The sequence below is a fragment of the Lontra canadensis genome, unplaced genomic scaffold (genome assembly GCF_010015895.1).
Source record: "Lontra canadensis isolate GAN:19392208 unplaced genomic scaffold, GSC_riverotter_1.0 scaffold27, whole genome shotgun sequence".
NCBI classification, from domain to species: Eukaryota; Metazoa; Chordata; class Mammalia; order Carnivora; family Mustelidae; genus Lontra; species Lontra canadensis.
Genome location: NW_022631021.1, coordinates 3,370,371 through 3,391,585, shown reverse-complemented (window position 1 = coordinate 3,391,585; position 21,215 = coordinate 3,370,371). Strand labels below are relative to the sequence as shown.

General features: G+C 38.9%; 1 protein-coding gene across 3 annotated transcripts in view; it reads right to left on the bottom strand.

Annotated features, from left to right (window-relative positions):
• The window catches only part of SLC17A5 (solute carrier family 17 member 5), a 48,602-nt gene that overhangs the window by 5,509 nt on the left and 21,878 nt on the right, over positions 1–21,215 (bottom strand). For all 3 annotated transcript variants that reach the window (XM_032864357.1, XM_032864359.1, XM_032864358.1), the window contains 2 exons: positions 17,346–17,478; positions 15,797–15,944 (listed from right to left, as the gene is read on the bottom strand). In XM_032864357.1, the coding sequence (XP_032720248.1) occupies positions 15,797–15,944; positions 17,346–17,478 (281 nt within the window). The remainder of the gene's footprint in view (positions 1–15,796; positions 15,945–17,345; positions 17,479–21,215) is intronic.

The following is a 21,215-nucleotide window of genomic DNA, read 5'->3' as shown; positions in this document are numbered from 1 at the left end:
TTTTTAAGGATATTCTACACATGGCTGAACTGCCTCTCAGACTGTTTAAGCTTTAATTTGAATAATCATAATTCTGTGAGGTCATTCCTACTCTAAAACTTACAAGGATGGCTTAATGCTTGCCCTTAAGGAGATTATAACCGTTCGCCTGACTTGCAATGGCCTCGCCCTCCCTGGCCCATCTACCTGGTCTTACTACCCCGTGCTGCGGACTGCGTCACTTCGGATTCTGACAGCTTCCATCCAGCTGCTCCCATCTGCTATGCTCATTCCTGTTATCCTCCCTCATACTCCACTCGCTGTCTGAAATCCATATTCCTTCTGTCCAGACCACTTGCTCAGCACCTCTTCCGCGAAGCTTCCTTTGTCTGGTTCAGCTCACACTGAGCCCTGTCTTCCCAGAACTTTATTAAGTCCTGAAAGCCAGTGCTATGGGTTCTAGGAGGTAATTGTTCTCAAGGTCAAGTTTGCTAATTCTGATTCCATAGTCTCACTGCAGAGTCATGCTTTATTTCCCTTTATTATTTGCAGGGCCAGCACATATATGCTCGTTCAGTACATGCTGACCAGAGAAGTGGCACGCGACCCGCAGTTGTTCCAGGCCCTGACCATGGAACCCCAGGGCACTGGCTGTGCTGGCTGCTGGTGCTTTGTCTCACAGACGCAAATACCTCTCTTGGGTACCGGCTCCAAAACGTGCTGATTCCTGATCCAAATGGAACCACACAGTATGCAACCTTTTGGATCACATGTGGGGTTTGCTAAACATCCCAGGGACGCCTGGGTGGCTCAGTGGGCTCGGCATCTGCCTTCAGGCTCAGGTCATGATCCCAGAATCCTGGGATCGAGTCCCGCATCGGGCTCCTTGCTCAGAGGGGAGCCTGCGTCTCCCTCTGCGTGCAGCTCTCCCTGTTCGTGCTTTCTCTCTGACAGATAAATAAATAAAATCTCTAAAAAAATAAACAAATAAACATCATCCCAAGTTGTTGTATCAATAGTTTATTCGTTTTTTATTGCTCTCTCTCTTTTTAACTGAAGAAGCTGGGATTTTGTCCTATAGACAGTCCTGCATTCTGTTTTGTGTAGATTGCATCCCTGAGATATCATATAACATAATCTTATGTTCCCTGTATTTCCTGTACACTGATAGTATCTAGACCACAGATCTCAGAGCATGGGTTAGAGTTAGCTTTGATATTTTTAGCAAGAAAATTTAAAGATGATGGTGGAGTTAAAATTGGTGAGCTAAGTAAATGGCATTTATAATTTATTTTTCATAAAAGTCATCTAGGTATATACAAAGTCCAATTAGAACTTTTTTTTTTTTGAGGGGCGCCTGGGTGGCTCAGTGGGTTAAAGCCTCTGCCTTCAGCTCAGGTCATGATCCCAGCATCCTGCGACTGAGCCCTGAGTCGGGCATTGAGCCCTGAGTCCTGAGTCGGGCTCTCTGCTCAGCGGGGAGCCTGCTTCCTCCTCTCTCTCTGCCTGCCTCGATGCCTACTTGTGATCTCTGTCTGTCAAATAAATAAAATCTTAAAAAAAAAAAAAAAAGAACTTTTGTTTTGAGAGTGAGAGAGAGAGCAAGCACAAGCAGGGGTTGGAGGAGTAGCAGAGGGAGAGGGACAAGCGGACCCCATGATGAACACACAGAGTCTGTCATGGGACTCCGTCTCAGGACCCTGAGATTATGACGTGAGCCAGAATCAAGAGTTGAAGGCAGAACCGACTGAGCCACCCAGCTTCCCCAAGAACTTTTAGTTTTCATGAAATAATCAGTGTTATCATAAAATACAATACAATTCTGGTCCAAATTAAAGAAGATCGGTATTTAGTAGTCCATCCGGTCTTATTGTGGGGTACTCTTATTTCTAGTAGTATTTAGGATCCAATGTCCTGGCTGCAGATGACTAATCTGCAATTTCTCTCACCATTTTCCTTGTGGACAAGTGCCTGATACGGACTGAACTGTGTCCTTTCAAAATTCCTATGTTGAAGTCCTAACCCCCACTGTGACTTCTTTGGAGCTACAACTTTCAGGAGGTAATGAAGGTTAAATAAGTGTAGGGTCTTAACCCAACAGGATTGGTGGCCTTGCAAGAGGTGGAAGAGAGAGAACCATTCTATCTCTGTGAGGACTGACCAAGGAAAGGCTATGTGAGGACACAGGGAGAAGTGGGCCATCTGTAAGCAAGGAAAAGAGCTCTCACCAGAACTTGACTATGCTGAGACCCTGATCTCCAACTTTGAGCTTCCAGAACTTTGAGAAAATAAACTTCTACTTTTTTAAGCTCTGTGGTCTGTGGCATTCTGAACGGCAGTTGACTAATACGTGCCTAAATAAAACATCCTGCTGAAACCAAGTCAATGATCTACAACCATCACACATTTTATGTTCAAAACTCGTTCATACTGGATACAGTAACAAAAGCGTACAGCACAGGTCTTTTTTTGGCTTATGCCCTTTAGGGAGCGTATCTTAAATTAAACAAGCTTGGCAGAACCTGTCTTTTTTTTTTTTTTTAGTTAAACCATTAACACCTTGGCAGTAGGAGGAACCAACTGCAACGTTGCCAGGCCTTTTCAGTGACAGATATTAAGTGCAGACGAACGCTGTGAAATCCTAAATGTCAGCACCAAGAAACTCATTCAAGTATTTCTATTACACTTGGCCAGGCAGGGCCATGAAAGATGGATGACTGCTGGGGAAAAAACATGTTGTACAGACCCAGTCTGTATTCTGTGCTGGTGCAGTACTAGCGTGCTGTGGGATTAATCGTTAAAAGTCTCTCCAATTCCTGTGTATCTGGGCAACAAAATTATCCACAGAAAATCTATTTTAATCTAGAGAGGAAAAGGCTTGGAAAATACCACAAACACATCTTTATGTTAATAGGATTACTGATTGTGTATTGAAAAACCTTATGTCAGGGGTGGCTCTAAGTATTTTATACATATCCCATTTTAATAGTAAAATCCACTCCATGAGGTAGGGATTCCTATCTCCATACTACAGATGAAGATAGACTGTAAAATGTTACCCAATTTGTCTGACTCCAAATCAGTACTTAGTAATATAAGGTTATAATCTGTATGCTGCCTGCTGAATGATGCTGCCATAGTCATCACTGAGTTCAATCTATAGGAATTACCAGTTTTCTTGAGCTTAATTTTTCACCATAAGCTCTAGTGCTGAATGCTTAACAGTCTGTGGCCCTCAAATATTCTTGTTCTAATTACCAGAGCCTTATCTAGTGCATGGGCACTCAGTTGTTACCAAAGAAAAAGCAACTAAGCAACAACATGGTCAAAAGATAGGTGATCCCCCAGTTAACCAAGACACGGAGAACTAGAAACAACCTAGCAACCTTTAAAGGAAGAAATTCTAGTTGGAAAATAAAAACTGCAAGCTCTTCTGAAGGGCTGAATCAAAATATAAGGGAGGGAAATAATTTTGACTTTGATGAGATGACCTTACATTTGTATGGTGACATATTTTTAGAAGTTACATGTGCTGTTCACATATATACATATGTTGATTACAAGCACATATCTGGAGGTAAGTACATGGTGCATACGTGTACTTACCAACTTCTACAACTACTTGTTGGCATCATTTATGTTACTAAACTGTTTGGTTTCATACTATATCTAGATAAATGTCTTTTTTGACTTATGACTCACAGAATGCCAGGGCTAGAACAGGGTCTTCAAGATACGAAGTTCAACCACTCAGCTGATGCCTTGAAGCCCAGTTCCAGGATCCTGCTTGGCCATCATCCAGTATATGCTTCAGGATGTGACCTTACCATCCTCCCAAACTACCAGAAGCTTCTACAGATGCAAACAGGGACCATATTACCTTCATGTTTGTGTCTTCAACATTTGGTAGAGTGCCTGGGTACAGTGTTTGTTAAATGACTAGGTCCTTTAATCCACATGCCATGACACTGAAATTTAGTAATTACACACCCACCTAATTGTACATCCAATTCATCTTTTTCCAACTTATCCAAAAGGTTATCATGGGAGATCTACTTGAAATCCTGATGTACCATATATATTGTGTTCCCTCTATGTATGAGGCTAAAAATGTTGAGAAATTAGACCATTTTGCTCTTTTGGCTGTTAATGATCCAATGGTTACTCCTCAGTAATCAGCCTTTTCTTTTCCGAGAGCTCACCAATCAGCCCTTTATTATTTTACTTGGATTGATTTGTAACCCTGGTCATGGGACCTGACTCAAAGTTTCCCAGAAAATAATAGTCTATTGTGTTATGTGCAAATGCACTTACTATAATGAGCTAAGTGTATAAGCAGGTGTATATGTGTTCTATAATCTTATAAGGTAGGTACTATGTGTGTATGTATATATATAAATATAAATATATATACACATATATATCCCCCCCCTTTCCCAGAAGTTCTTGCCAGATTCCAGAGCTCCTGAAGGACTGAAGGTACCTGATGAATCCTGAATTACATTTCAGTTCCATGAAATGGAGTGGGTGGCTCACTACCTTTTTTCTGGCTAGCTGGCTAGTGAGCCAATTTTATGTTCCTTACAATTTTTACTTCTCATATTTATTTACTTAGTTTTAAAATAAACTCACATAAACTGAGGCAACCAGAGTAGGTATCTGTTCTTGGCAATGAGTTCTTTTCCCTGAGTTTTCAAAATAACTACTAAACGATGACCAGTTTTTAAGATCTTCAAGAGACAACCTGATGTAGCAGAAAGATCCTTGAATCATGTTGCTGAGACCTGGATTCAAATCTCAGGTCTGCCATTTCCTAGGGATGACTTTGGAAGCCACCCAACTCCTTTGGACCTGAATTTCTTCATCTTCAAAATGAGTTCTTCCTGCTCACATCTCCATGTGTTAGAGTGGACATTATCAGTGACCTCCTCAGCATCCATTCCCATGAGGTTTGGGGGATACTGACTCCTTCACCTCTAACTTTAGGATAGGTGCTAATTGTCCTAAAGTCAGATGGTATTCTCTTGGCTGTAGGGATTGGTTCAGGGGTGGTTATGTAACTTGCTTTGGTTCAATCAAAATGAAGCCCAGGACTTACTATCATGGTACAGAGAGAAAAAGATTCTTTTCTTCCTTGACCGATGTGAGTAAAGAAGCATGCAATTCTGGTAGTTACTGGCAATCATTTCATTGTGTGATTTAAGAAGCACACCCAGTCTCAGGGTAAAACTAATATCATGAAAGCTAGAGAGTGGAAAAGAAATGAATCTTTGGTAGTATTAGTGGACAGCTGATGTCAACTCTTGCCTGAAGCCAACTGTCACTGGATTTTACACCAAAGTGAATCAATAGACTATGCTGTTTAGCCAGCTTGAATTAACATTTCTATTACTTCAACTAAAAGCATCTGAGAGATAACACAGCCTAGATATCTCGTGCCCAGACCCTCAATTCCCATATCCCATATTCATCAACCCTCAGCCTGTTAAAATCTCAAGCCTAAATCAATCCTACAGCACATTTTCAGTCCTACACTTGGGCTGCTGAACACCACTGAAAGAACAACTCTGTAAAATAGAGAAGTACAAAATTCATCTCCAATTGCCTCTGATCCTTGTCAATGCCAAAAATCCCTTCAATGAGTTCTTACTGACAATTTTCCCCAGTAGCTAGTTTGAACTTTTATGATTCTCAAATCTTTTTTCTTCACCTATCTTCTTTCTTAGTCTCAGCAATGAACTTGAGTCCCATGTCATAAAGAAATCAAAGACTGACAGTTAAGATTTTTCAATTAGTTATCTACTGCTACACTATAAATTACTTCAAGCCTTGCAGCTGAGGACAACAAATATTTATCCTCTCACAGGTTCTGTGGGTCAGGAATGTAGAAGTGGTTTAGCTGGGTGGTTCTGGGTCAGATTTTCTCATGAAGTTTCAGTTGTGTTGGCTGGAGCTGCATTACCCTCTTCTAAGCTCACTCATGTGGCTGCTGGCGATGGCCTTGGTTCTCCCCAAGTTGGCCTTGCCGCAGGGCTCCTAAGTGTCCTCCCTACATGACAGATGAGTCATCTGAGAGAGACAGAGAGCAAGGAAGCTGTTTTGAGGCCTTTTATGACCTAGTCAGATATCACTACTTTTGCCACATTCACTAGAAACAAGGCACTAAATCCAGCCCACATCCAAGAGAAGGGGAAATAGGCTCCATCTTCCAAAGGGAGATGTGTTGAAGAACGTGTGGACATATTTTGAGTCACTACAATTCCCATGTTCTCATCTCACTCAACTCAGAACTTTTCTTTAACTGAACCCACCTTACCATGTTCCATTTCCTCTTATTTGGAAGGTAATCCCTCTACTTGGACTCTGAGTTTCATCCCTTCCTGACTCTGAGTTTCATCCCTTCCTGACATCTACCAACCACTAGTTGTCACTTCTTCCTTTCAGCTTTAACCTTTCCTTGTTTATTGGACTTCTTTTCCCACTGCATTTACAACCTGGGTCTGTTTCACCTTAAAAAAAAAAAAAAAAAAACCAGTCAATCTTCCATCAATATATGTCTCTCTTTAGTTTTTTCTCCTTCCCTTCATAGTTTATAGTTTTGAAACAGTTGTTTATTGGCAGTGGTTCTCAAATTTTTAAAGTCCATGAAAACCACTGGGAGGAGCGACAAAACGCAGATAGATTCTTTCCCTAGCCCTGTGATCCATGATTCCGCTTTATTTTTAAGAAGCACTCCTGATGATTTTGATGTGGACGGGCTAAGGATCACACTTTTGAGATCACTGTTTTACGCTGATGGTCTTCACTTCCTTATCTTTCCATTCATTCCTTAAGTCACTGCAGCCTAGTGTCCTTCTTGTTCTACAGAAGCCTTTTCACCAATATGTTTAATGAACTTCTCCATCTGGAGAGGAACACTTTCATTCTTGCTTTACTTGGCTTCTCTGTGGCATCTGACACTGTTAATCAAGCCCTCCCTTTGGGAATTCCATTCTCTACTTATTTTCCTTCTCTTTCTCCTGTTCCTTCTTTTCAGTTACTCTTGCGTCAGGTTCTTTCTCTTGATGAATTCCCAAGATTTTCATCATTTCCTGAGTATTTTTATCCAATTCCATGGCTTTATCTATAACTCATATGTTGTAGATCTAAATCTTTTATTAGATTTACATCTGAATCCTTAGATGTTGTAGATCTAAATCTTTATCTCTTATCCAGAGCCCTTTCTTGAAGATTGGATGATCTTGGCTTTCTTTCTTTCTTTTTTTTTTAAAGATTTATTTATTTATTTGACAGACAGAGATCCCAAGTAGGCATAAAGGCAGGCAGAGAGAGAGGAGGAAGAAGGCTCCCCGCTGAGCAGAGAGCCCGATGTGGGGCTCGATCCCAGGACCCTGAGATCATGACCTGAGCCGAAGGCAGAGGATTTAACCCACTGAGCCACCCAGGCACCCCGATCTTGGCTTTCTTGACAACACATTCTTGATTTTCCTTCTATCTTCCCTGTTGCTCCTTTTTGATTTCCTTTTCTAGGAAATTGTTGGACAAGATCCAGTCCTGGGATCTCTTGTCACTCTCTCCCAAGGCAATTTTTGTCTTTCAATGCTTTAAAATGTGTATTATTATTCCTTAATTTTCATTTCCAATCCAAATGCTCTGAGTTCCAGATCCATAAATCCTACTGCCTTTAACTACTACTTTCTAGATGTTTTCACAAATATCTAAAATTTAACATGTCTGAAATTTTTATTTTTCTCCAAGACTCTTCCTCCTTCAGGTATCCCAGTTCCAGTAAGTGGCACATCCATCCATCCAGCTGCAGATACAGAATGCCTGGAAATCATCGCCTTTGGTCTCTCCTTACTCTTCAGGTCTAATCTATTGTCAAGTCCCATCTATTGTATGGGTGCCCTTATAGGAAGAATGAGAGACACTGGAGCTCTTTCTCTCTCTGCACACATGCAAGCATGCCTTCAGACACACGAGGGAAGTGCCATGGGCGCATATAGCAAAAAGCAGCCCATCTGCAAACCAGATAGTTCTGACAAGAAACTAAACATGCTGGCACCTTGATCTTGGACGTTGAACTGTGAGAAAATAAATTTCTGTTGTTTAAGCCACCTAATCTATGGTATTTTGTTCTGGCAGCCCGAGTAGACTAAGACACACACTGATTTCTTTTCCTACTCATATAAATTCTTCTCTCAGGAACACTATTCCCTTTTTGCCTGGCTAACTTATTATTTTTAAAATAATTTTTAAAAAGATTTTATTTATTTATTTGAGAGAAAGAGAATGAGAGAGAGAGCACAAGACGGGGGAGGGTCAGAAGGAGAAGCAGACTACTGTTGGGAGGGGAGCCCGATGCGTTACTTGATCCTGGGAATCCAGGATTATGACCTGAGCCAAAGGCAGTCGCTTAACCAACTGAGTCACCCAGGCGCCCGTGCCTGGCAAACTTTTTTTTTAATTAATTATTTTTATTAACATATATTATTTGCCCGAGGGGTGGCTAACTTAACTCATTCCTTAGACTTTAGCTTAAATGTCATTTCCTCAGACAGACCTTCCTTTACTCCTTCATCCACATATTATCTCTCTCTTGTATTCTCTCATTTTTTCTTCAGAAAGTTTTTTTTTTTTTAATCTGTGTGAGCCTTTCGTTTCTACCATCCTAGACTAAAAGCTTCACAGGCCAGGGCTGTGTCTGTTATGGCTGGTAATTGGCAGGTATTTGATAAATATTTGTCGGAAGACTGACTTATCATAATATATTACAGTTATTTATTTTTTTACTGCTTATTTCCTGAACTAGACTGATCTTGTTGCACACAGGAGCTGGGTGTTATTTTTTGTAGTGTCATGGAGAGTGAGCTCAACAGACATGTCTGTTGTAGGAGGGACAGGACTTGACTAGGCCAGGGCCTTGCAGCTGAAGATGCCCAATAATCACTTGAGGACCTTAATATGCAGATCCCAGTTCAGCAAGGCTGGGGTCAGGCCTGAGATTCTGCACTTTGCACAAGCTCCCGCGTAACGCTGATGCTCCTGGGCTGTGGGCCACACTTGGAGTAGCAAGGAATGAGTTACTGTAAATCCGTCCTAGTTCTCACTTTCTATGATTCTATAAACTACATAATGGAACAATGTCATTTTGTTTAACTCACTTCAAGAGAAATCCCTCCCAGATTCCTTCTCTAATCAGTAGCATTAAAGAACATATTTCAGTTCTTTAATTATTCGCTATTTCTTTGAATCCTTTCTTGGGTAATCAGTCTTTGTTCTTACTTTGTAAATCTCACATACATACCTCACGTCACTGTGCAGCAATCTGGTTGGGCTCCTATTCTCTGTCCCTCAGAAATGACATCTCATGTCTTTATTCCTTCAGCTTCAAGGGGCTCTTATTTCTGTTCTGTTTGTATCGGATTTTTTTTTTTTTTTTAATTCATGAGAGACAGAGAGAGAGAGAGGGAGAGAGAAGGAGAGAGAGGGAGAACCAGACTTCTTGTGGAGCAGGGAACCCGACATGGGACTCGATCCCAGGACCCTGGGATCATGACCTGAGCTGAAGGCAGAGGCTTAACCGACTGAGCCACCCAGGCGCCCCTGTTGTGTTTGTATCAGATTCAGATATTTTTTTCCTTTCCTTTCCTTTTTTTTTTTTTTTAAAGATTTTAAGCACTTGAGAGAGAGTGTGTGCAAGCACGAGTGGGTAGGGGCAGAGGGAGAAGCAGGCTCCCCGCTGAGCACAGAGCCCTACATAGGGATCCCATGACCCTGGGATCATGACCCGAGCCAAAGGCAGATACTTGACACTGAGCCACCCAGGCGCCCCTGTATCAGATCTTTCTAATTATCACTAAATTGAACAAAGTTTTCTTGAAGTTAATTTGCTTTTCAAATTCTTCCTTTCTTTCATCATTATGTTAAACTACTTTTTTTTTTTTTTTTAAGATTTCATTTATTTATTTAAAAGAGAGTGAGAGAGAGTGAGCAAGAACAGGAGCTGGGGGAGATACAGAGGGAGAAACAGATCCCCTGCTGAGCAGAAAGCCCTATGGGGCTCCATCCCAGGACCCTGCAATCATGACCAGAGCTGAAGGCAGACGGTTAACCGACTGAGCTACTCAGATGCCCCTAAACTTTTTTACTTCTTAACTCACCAATAAGTATACTCAATAAGCATTTCCTAGCTTGTAAGTTACAGAAAAATTCTTCCCTCTGTTTTGATTTTTTTTTGACGAAAGACTTCGGTATATTGTAAACAATTCAACATTAGACATTTGGTCTCATGATAAAACCAGAGATTATTCCTTCAACAAATGTTTACTGAGCACACTCTATGTGACAGGCATTGTAATAAAACTTTCATGCATAGGGGTGCATGGGTGGCTCAGTAGGTTAAAGCCTCTGCCTTTGGCTCAGGTCATGATCCCAGGGTCCTGGGATGGCGCCCAGCATCTGGCTCTCTGCTCAGCAGGGAGCCTGCTTCCCCCTCTCTCTCTCTGACGGCCTCTCTGCCTACTTGTGATATCTCTGTCAAATAAAAAAAAATTAAAGAGAAAAAAAAGAAACAGCTTTCATGCATGATCAATTTTGGGATGTGAAATATTACATTCCTAAATAGGATAAGACATATTTAGAGTTTTCTTTTTTTTAATCACAATAAACTTTTTACATACAGTGAACTATTTTTACTATTCTGATTATCAGATCCTTATACTTTAAAAAATGTAATTCAGTATTACATTAAAAAGATGGAACATTTTATATTTAAGTGGGATTAATGTAATCTTCTAGTTTAAAGATAAAAATCACATGAAACTATACAAGAGATGTTTGAACTTCAGAATTTAAACACTGCCAAGACTGTAACTAATGGGTTTAATAATTAATCACATCTATTTCTGGTTCTGAAAGTTTAAATTGATTTTAATTATATGAAATACTATGACAATAATTAACTCAAGAAGGTACCACATTCTCTGTAAAATGGGTGGCTATGTAGTCAGTATATAACCAATTATTGTTCTTACAAATTTCTAATTACCAACAAAAATATTACTGTCTAAGGCAAGTAGTTACCATTGTTAGTTAAATAAACAACTGCCAGATCCAAACCGTATAAAAGAATGACAGGCTCCATAGGCTTATGCAGTTTAACTTTTGTTAGAATTCTAAATTTTGAGGGTCCTTCTATCCCAGGTCTGTGATTAGATTAGCAAGGTATACATCAGTGAGATAAAGTAATATGCAGTCACATATTGTTAATGTAGTTAATTCCATGAAAGAATTATGTGAAAGTAAATACATATATAAAAAAGTAAATAAATAACATAATATCCATAAAGTATGGCTAAATATTAAAATATGTCTATTTAAATTATTTTGGTTATGAAGTAGAGAAGTTGAGAGGACAAAATATCTTAATAAGTAAAATCTCATTTAGATATACTATTTCCTTTTATTCCTAATCTCAGAAAATATTGTATTTCTAACCTCAATCTCAATATTATTGTCAATATAAATTTACATAGTACCCTGTGGAATTCACTATTATGCAGATACTTTTAATATTTATTTATTTATTTATTTATTTATTAGTTTATGTAAGCTCTATGCCCTATGTGGTGCTTGAACTCATGACCCCAAGAACAAAAATTGCATGCTCTACTAAGCCAGCCAGGCACCTCTATTTCTAAATTTTTTTAAAGTAAGCTCTACACCCAACAAGGAGCTTGAACTCCCCACCATGAGATCAAGAGTCACATGCTCTACTGAGCCAGCCAGGGGCCCCTGCAGATACTTTTAAGAGCTATTTAAATACATATAATGTAGCTGATATGTGAACTCAGCTTTAACCCATACATTGCTCTAACTAACAGTTATGATTATGGAAATAAGGAGATAACTAAACAACTAAACTAGAATTAAGAAATAACAACATCATAATAAAAGTAGTGTACATTTAAAGCTGTCATCTTTTGCTACTTTGTGGAGGAAGGCATCCCTACAATTCATTCTAGAGAGACTTACAAGTCTCTGCTGGTACCTTGATAATTCTATGAAGGATTGAAGGATCACTTCAACATCCCAAAGATAAGAAAATAAAAAACAAGGCTTACTATGTGCTATTCAGCATATAAAAGATGTAAAAGAAATAATTTGATAAAATTGCAGACTTTTGTGTTCTATTTCTTTTTTAAGATTATCTAAAGTTTTTTTTAAAGATTATTTATTTATTTGACATAGATCACAAGTGGCAGAGAGGCAGGCAGAGAGAGAAAGGAGGAAGCAGGCTCCCCACTGAGCAGAGAGCTAATTCGGGGCTCGATCCCAGGACCCTGGGATCATGACTTGAGCCGAAGCAGAGGCTTTAACCCACTGAGCCACCCAGGTGCCCCTTTTGTGTTCTATTTGTAAATAAACCTTTGACAGCAGTCAATGCTTCGAGTGATTTCTAAGTAGTAACTAACACCTGCTTAGGAGAGGCAATCTAACTTAGTAATGAAGGCATATGATCTCTTGCCAGGGCCTTGGTTTCTAAACACCACTCTTCACTGAAAGGATCCAGCATTCCTTGGAGAAATCGCTGATTCCAAGGTATTTCAAGGCAGGGAAGATACAAGATGAATTTGGAACATCTAGTTGTTTCATCAATAAAGACGTGGTCAAAGAAGAAGCAGGGTGCGGGATGGTGAAGGGGTGTGGGGAATGTCGATAGGCTACAGGACCCAGCTCGGAGGGGCACCTATGGCTAAATCTGAGATAATGTGAGAATAAAAACAGATACGGACAATAACGGATTATAACTCATCAAATAAATTAGGAGTCTCTGAGTCCACGCTGATGATAGATAAAAAAGTGGAGGAGGAGGGAAGATCTTCCTTACAAAAGAACGCCAACTGATTAAATGTGGAGGGAAAGATAGAGTGGAAATACCACGTTTTTGAAGCCACATGGTAAAACTGGTTTGGTGTGGATCAACAATGGGTACTAAATCTAAGCTGGCGAGGAGGGTGATGAGAAGGATATTTGTATGATCTCCAGGCATCTTTCCAGAGATGCCTTGTTGAAGGGGGAAAAAGTAAGTAGTTATTAGAGAACTACAACATCTTGACTGGGTGATCAAAATCAATATTACCAGGGGCTTCTGGATGTGATTCCCTGAGGTCACAGGCCAGTGAATCTGGTCAGGGATACATTATCTGAATCTAATCACTACGAGACATGAGAAAAATCTGGAGTGTGGGCATTCCAGGTATATAGACAGGCACGAGCATAGGGCCAAAGGTGGGAAAGAACGTGTGTGTGTGATGTGTGTGTGTGTCTCTTGGGGGATATTTTTTGAGAATAAAGAGTAGTTTAGTTCACCTGGGGCGAAGTACAAATTAGATGAGGCAGGGGAGAGGGAAATAAAATTATACAGGTAAATTGGGACCATAATGTGGAGGATTTTCCACGTTGGTTGTGGATTCTGTATTTAAATTTAATAGAGAGTATAAAAATTGATTTTATTATATAATACTAAAGAAAGAGCATTAAAGAAAAGTGTTGACATACAATGAAATCAATACCCAAATATTTTTTAAGAAAGAGTTTTAACATGGTGCTAAATGTGAAAGGCTGTGTTCATTCTTCCATTCATGCCCTTGATTGAGCACTGACCGAGACCCAGCACAGGGCCAGGTTCTGGTACGGCTGGGCTCAATAAGGTGGACTTGCCCATGTGCTCTCTGCGCTTATAGTTCCAGAGCTTTTGCTTAGGTTACTTTTTATATCAAATGGTTTCTTGGTCCAGTGCCTAAGTGTTGCTGATTTTCTTCCTTGGATCCCCATTGTGAAAGGTGTATGTAGCACTGAAGTTCCTACTTCCTCGGTATGGTTATATAAATCAACCACTCAACAAGTATAGACTGGGTGTGCTTCTCCTTGTGCAGAAGCTGTGATATGAATGTATAGTCTGTCTCAGTCTGATGAGTTTATATCCAAATGGGGAGACAAGAAAGGTAAGAGTTGCATTTAAAATAATTACAAATCAAGGTAAGGCAGTGAATACAAATGCATCTAGCATTAAATTATAACTGGAATGCACTAAGAAGAGGAAGAGAAGAAAGTAGGCATTAATGGTCTGGAAAGGCCTAATGAAGAGCTAGGGTGTGAACTGAGAAGGGCGCAGAGGGGTGGAAACAGCACTGCCACAGGGGCTGAGAATGAACCTTTAGTGGACGGCGCTGCAAAGTGGCAGACAGGATTCAGCAGGGAGCTGGGCACACTTAAACAGTCTGATCTATGGAAACTTCTCTGACTTTTTTTTTTTTTTTAAGATTTTATTTATTTATTTGACAGACAGAGATCACAGGTAGGCAGAGAGGCCGGCAGAGAGAGAGAGGAGGAAGCAGGCTCCCCACTGAGCAGAGAGCCCGATGTGGGGCTCGATCCCAGGACTCTGAGATCATGACCTGAGCTGAAGGCAGAGGCTTTAACCCACTGAGCCACCCAGGTGCCCCAACTTCTCTGACTTCTTACTTAAGGTACTTATTGAAGAGATGGGAGACTGAGGATTAATAAGAATCAGAAAATTCTGTGGTAGTCAATTTGGGAAAAGACTTTGGGAAAGGGTAAATATGGTACTGGACCACCAACGTTTTCTCCAAAAATAAATTCATGTCCATTAAAAATTAAGCATATCGAATCTTCTGGGCTAAAATATTTACATAGGCCCCTCCTCTACCTAGTTGACTGGCACAAATGAATCCTAGAAGTATGTGGCCCAAAGAATATTTCCAAGAAGGAGCTGTAAAAAGAATTCTGGGCTTAAAGGTAAGAGGTTTAGGTTCAAGTTTGGGCTCTATCATTTGTTAGCTATGTGATGTAAGAAAGTCACTTAATTGCTCTGAATCTTTAGTTATTAAATGAGTTAAGAATATCTCTCTCATTAGGAATGCTTTAAGGATAAAATGAGGTAATGTTTGTGAAACTGATTTATAAGCTATCAAGGGCTAGAAAATATATTTGCACAAAGGTAAGATAATAATTGGATAAATAACTTGGTCTGGTCTTGGGCATTCATCCATCCAACTAAATGCCCACCATGTGCCAAGCCCATGGGGAGGGTAAGACAGCATCTGCCTTGCGAGTTCCCACTCTAGCTGGGGAGACAGACACAAGTATCATGTGTTATGTGTAATGTTTTTGTTGGAAACTGTGTACAGAGGTGATGACAGTTAAAATTTTTAATTTCAAAAGAATTTCATGTGTTACTATGTAAACTGAAATCTTGTTTAAAAATTTGTTTTTATTCTTTTTTAAGCTATTTTATTTATTTGAGAGAGAATGAGAATGGAGTGGGGAGCAGGAGAGGGGGAAGAAGAGACTCTTAAGCCAACTCTGTGCTGAGTGTGGAACTGATGTGGGGCTCGATCCCATGACCCTGAGATCACCCTGAGCCGAAACGGAGTGGATGCTCCACTGATTGTGCCACCCAGAAGCCTCTTGTTTAAGAATTTAAAGTCATTCCTAGAGTAGTTAAATTTATAGAGGAACAAAGTAGAATGGAGGTTGCCAGGGATGGTGGGCAGGTTAGGAATGGGGAGTTAGTGTTTAATGGGAACAGTTTCAGCTTGGGAAGATGACAAAGTTCTAGAGATGGATGGTGGTGATAGCTGCATACCATCTTCACACCTGAATGTAGTTAACGCCATAGAACTGTACACTTAAGAATGGTTAAAATGGTGTATTTCATATTATATATACTTAACCACAATTAAAAAAAAATTTAAAGTCAATCATAGCCAATTTTTATATTAGTACTCACGAAGGAGCAATATCCAGATGGTTGATGCTAAATCCAGAAGAGCAAAAGCCTCCCAGTGTTGTCGATATGGTTAAGAATGCAACAGCCAATGAATAATCACAACCTATAAATCCAGCGGCTACAAGGAATACTGCAGGTCCAATCATTCCTGGAGTTAAAAAGTTATAAACAGAAAAAGAAGCCCCGGTATTACTATTTATTACTATTTGCTTGTGTTACCTTAATATAGTATAAATCTGAGATTTGACACTACTGCCACCTACTGTAGAAATGATGTACTGCATAGAAGACTGAACAGTTTTCATGACAAAACGAAAACTGCTGAAAAACACATAGACATAATGCAACTAATGTGAAAGTAATGTAAAAGAAAATATCACAATGCAACATTATTAAATCTTCCTTGCCAAGACTCAGCTATAGTTCTACAAAGAGCAAGAAGAGAATGAAAAATATAGTTCTAGAGAGAAGCTATACTTGGTACAGAATGAGATTTAAAGTTCATATAACCAAAGAAGATAAACTAGATAAATTCTGTTGAATAAAGTTATAAGAACACTCCATCTAGGTTTTAGCATTGATAGCAATATACATATTTTATTATAGGCAGTTAAGCACAATATATGAGTAACAGGAAGGGACTTAATGAATGGGTTGCCACTTTTTCTCTGTTCTATAGCAACACCTATTCAATAACTCTCTGTGATGATGAAAATGTTGTATTTGTATGCACTGCAGTCAAGGAATTTATTTTAAAGTTTCAACTAAATGTAAATAGCCATATATGGATAGTGGCTACCATATTGGACAGAGCAGGTGAACAGAAGCCAAAAAAGAGATAATTGGATTGAATCTAATGGGATCTATTTCATTTGCAGGTGAGGAAAAATTCTTGGGAATTGAAATAAGTAAGCAATAGAACAGGACAGCACCTTCCAGCAGTAGCTGCTCAGAAGGGGTTTGCAGAATTATCCTGAATAGCGTCCTTTCATAAGGTAATTTCTGAGACTTCCAGGGTCTCCACTTACCGAAGATCTTAAAAAAAATAAATAAAGCAATTGTCATAGAAAGTTTTAAAATCTATCTTTATGAAATCAGTCTGAAACATATGATTATTGAATGTCCCTTTGAGTTATTTGATTCATAGCTCCTCATTTAATGTAATGATGTCAGTAAATGTTTTTGGATTGAAGTTGAAAATGTGTTCATTTAGAAAAGGGATGGAGGCTTAAATAATTATTTTCACTGCAAACGTAGAGCTAAAAACACTGTGGTTTATAAAATTCTGGAAATGATATTCAGCAAAGCAAGCCATTTTTTATAGTTATAAGACTATGGTGGAGGTAATAGGATATTATCAATATTAATCCTCAAAATGCATGGTTCAGAAAGAACTAACCATCTTGTACAGAAATGCACTACATGCATTAAAACATAGTGTTTTAATATGTGGACAAAATAAATGACTAATACCATTTTTATTTTGCCTTGCACTATAAACACAGTAAATAATGGTAAACTGAAATAAACCTTGATTCAACTCACTTACCTATCAGGCTAAAAACTCTTCGGACACATATTGTTGAAAAATTCCATTTTGCCCTTAAATTGTCAGCAGCTTGACCAGACAGGATCATACATAACCAACAGCCAAAATAAGGCAGTGCAGAGAGTAGCCCATTCTGGAAGGAATAAGAAGATTTAGAATTAATTACGTGGCAGTGGTGGGGTGGTGGAGGGGAGGAAGAACCAAAACAACACACACATACACACACCCACCAGCACTCAAAAAGGATATTCATGGGGGCACCTGGGTGGCTCAGTGGGTTAAAGCCTCTGCCTTCGGCTCGGGTCATGATCTCAGGGTCCTGAGATCGAGCCCCGCGTCGGGCTCTCTGCTCAGCGGGGAGCCTGCTTTCCCCTCTCTCTCTCTCTGCCTGCCTCTCTGCCTACTTGTGATCTTTTTCTCTCTGTGTGTCAACTAAATAAATAAAATCTTAAAAAAAAAAAAAAGGAGATTCATAGCAATATCCTGTTGCTATTTAAACAGTCCAGTCTGCTCAAGGTAATCTTGCATGTTATTTTGGGACCTGGGGTACAGCTTCAGTAAGAGAGGACAAATCTATTCGCTATAGATTCTCCCTATTGACTAGTTTTTGGTCATTTTTCACTTATTTGTTTATATTTACATATAATTTCACTAATTTGTTTATATTTACATCTAAGTATATTGGAATATACTTTATTTATATATAAGTATATTATAATACTTACATATTATATATTACATATGTATTATATCTTTATATTTAAAATTATTATATGTAATTACTCATTTATGTTTAAAATTTATATTTCTATTTTAAGTGATATAATTTATATAAATTATATAATCATACATATATATGTATATATAATTATATGTATATAATATGTATATATTTATACAAATTTTTTTTAAGATTTTTTAAAAGATTTTATTTATTTATTTGAAAGACAGAGATTACAAGTAGACAGAGAGGCAGGCAGAGAGAGGAAGGGAAGCAGGCTCCCTGCTGAGCAGAGAGCCCAATGCGGGGCTCGATCCCAGCACCCTGGGATCATGACCTGAGCCTATGAAGCCACTGAGCCACCCAGGCACCCCTATACAAATATTTTTATTACAAAGTAACATGCAGATACAGAAAACTATATAACTTCAATGTATTGCTTAATGAGTTATTCTAGAATGCACACCATCTAAGTCAAGTGTCCAGTGCACTACCACATGCTTTGGGCAGAGGACACAGGTAGTGAGGTGACAGACCTCTATTTTCCCCTCTTCTTTTCCTTTAAGTTCCCACCTAAAAAAAATAAAAGTACCAGGACATATGAAACAATTTAACATGGAAATGTGCTATTTGCTTTGTAGGAAACGATCTGATAGTCAGCTTTTTAGGAAATCACAAATTCTGTAAAATGAATCAAATCATTGTAAAATGAAAAACACATACTTGGAAAAAAAGAAGACATTTCCTTCTTCTATTCATTTTTTTCCCAGCATAAACCTGGGGTGCCAATAATAAATGGTCTAATTTTGATAAGAACAAATGTTTTTATAGTCTGAGAAAGATGGATACACCTTTTAGTATTTTATAACTAAGGTCATGTTTTACAAAAAAGGTAGAAAGATATTTTATTGGTGGTATTTAAATCTGGTAATAATTCCATTTAAGCATCATGAATGGTACAAACCAAAAAAATCTGTTGATATTTTAAATTTAAGAATTTAAGTGTGCTTGGAGCGCCTGGGTGGCTCAGTGAGTTAAGCCTCTGCCTCTGGCTCAGGTCATGGTCCCAGGGTCCTGGGATTGAGCCCCGCATCATGCTCTCTGCTCCACAGGGAGCCTGCTTCCTCCCCTCTCTTTCTGCCTGCCTCTCTGCCTACTTGTGATCTCTCTTTCTGTCAAATAAATAAATAAAATCTTAAAAAAAAAAAAAGAATTTAAGTGTGCTTAGGATTCAGTTTTTTTCATCAGTTTGTGGTCCTCTATATTTAGGTGCTGTGTATGCTTCCAGTTCTACTTCTATAGCTAAGATTTTTGTTTCTTTCTTGTACTGAGTTGAGTAATTTCCTCTTAGAAATTTTTTAAAAAAGATTTTATTTATGTGACACAGAGAGAGAGAGAGAGAAATAGCGAGAGGTGGAACACAAGCACAGGCAGAGGGAGAGGGAGAAGCAGACTTCCCCAGGGCAGGGAGCCGGATGCGGGGGCTCAATCCCAGGACCCTATGATCATAACCTAAGCCAAAGGCAGACGCTTAATGACTGAGCCACCCAGGCGCCCTTCCTTTTTAAATTTTATTCTATTTAGATTTCTGCAGAGTAGGATCACATCTATCATTATTTGTGGCAGAATCCTACACATGAATAAACTGAAGCAAATAGAGAAGTGAATTTTCTGATCTTGGTCTTGTTCTCTTGTGGGATAAGACTGATAATTCATCAGAGTTACTGAAATTTTCCACTTAAGGTTCAAATGTTAAAAACTCTGCTAACAACCTACAACTACCTTCTGCAAACTAGTATAAATCTTCAAAATTGGGTGCCTGGATGGCTCAGTCGGTTAAGAGTCTGTCTTTAGCTCAGGTCATGATCCCAGGGCCCTGGGATTGAGTCCCCACATCAGGCTCCCTCTTCAGTGAGGAGTCAGCTTCTCCTTCCACCCCTCCCTGCCCCCACTCTTGTTTGCTCTCTCTCACAAAAATAAATAAACTCTTAAAAAAAAATCTTAAAAATAAATAGGGACATTAGAATTAGGAAAAATTAGGAAAAAAGAAAAGTGAGGATAACTAATGAAGCTAAACTTCTATGAAAAAGAAAATTTATAACAAAGGATCAAGAGCTTTAAAAATTTTAAATTAATGAGATTATAATTTTAAATATAACGCTTTTCCAAGCAGGCTTTATTTTGAACAAAGGTTAAAAAGGAATTCATTTTATTTTATTTTAATTTTTAAAAAAGATTTTATTTATTTATTTGACAGAGAGAGAAATCACAAATAGGCAGAGAGGCAGGCAGAGTGGGGGCGGGGAGCTGGCTCCCCGCTGATCAGAGAGCCCAATTCGGGGCTCGATCCCAGGACCCTGAGATCATGACCTGAGCAGAAGGCAGAGGCTTAACCCACTGAGCCACCCAGGCACCCCAAAAAGGAATTCATTTTAAAAAGGGGCTTTTATTCAACTAGAGAATTATTTTAAACTTTTTTTTTTTTAAGATTTTATTTATTTGACAAAGAGAGATCACAAGTAGGCATAGAGGCAGGCAGAGAGAGAGGAGTACGCAGGCTCCCCGTGGAGCAGAGATCCCCATGTGGGGCTCGATCCCAGGACCCTGAGATCATGACCTGAGCTGAAGGCAGAGGCTTTAACCCACTGAGCCACCCAGGCATCCCAAGAATTATTTTAAACTTCATTCACATTTCTTTGAATTTTGAAAGAAAATATCTTTTTGTATAAAAATGGAAGATAAATGATTTTGGTTTACAAATATTTTCTCCTATTTAGTGGATTTTCATTCTTGTGTATGTGTGTGTGTATTTTCATTCTTGATAGTGTCCTCTGAGGCACAAAAGTTTTTAATTTTGATAAAATCTAATTTATATATTTTTTCTTTGGTCACGTATGCTTTTGGTTTTATATATAAGAAACTGTTGTGAAGGTCACAAAGAAGTATACATTCTAAGAGTTTTATCGTTTTAGCTGTCACATTTAGGTCTTTGATCCGTCTTTTAATTTGAAGGCAAAACACCACCAACTTTCCTTACAAACTGCTTCTTTCTCTTTAGGTTTTTCCTCAATCTCTTAAAAGACAAAACCCATCAGCCCAGAGATTATGATAGAAACTGCAATTCTTTTTTTTTTTTTTTTTTTTTTTTT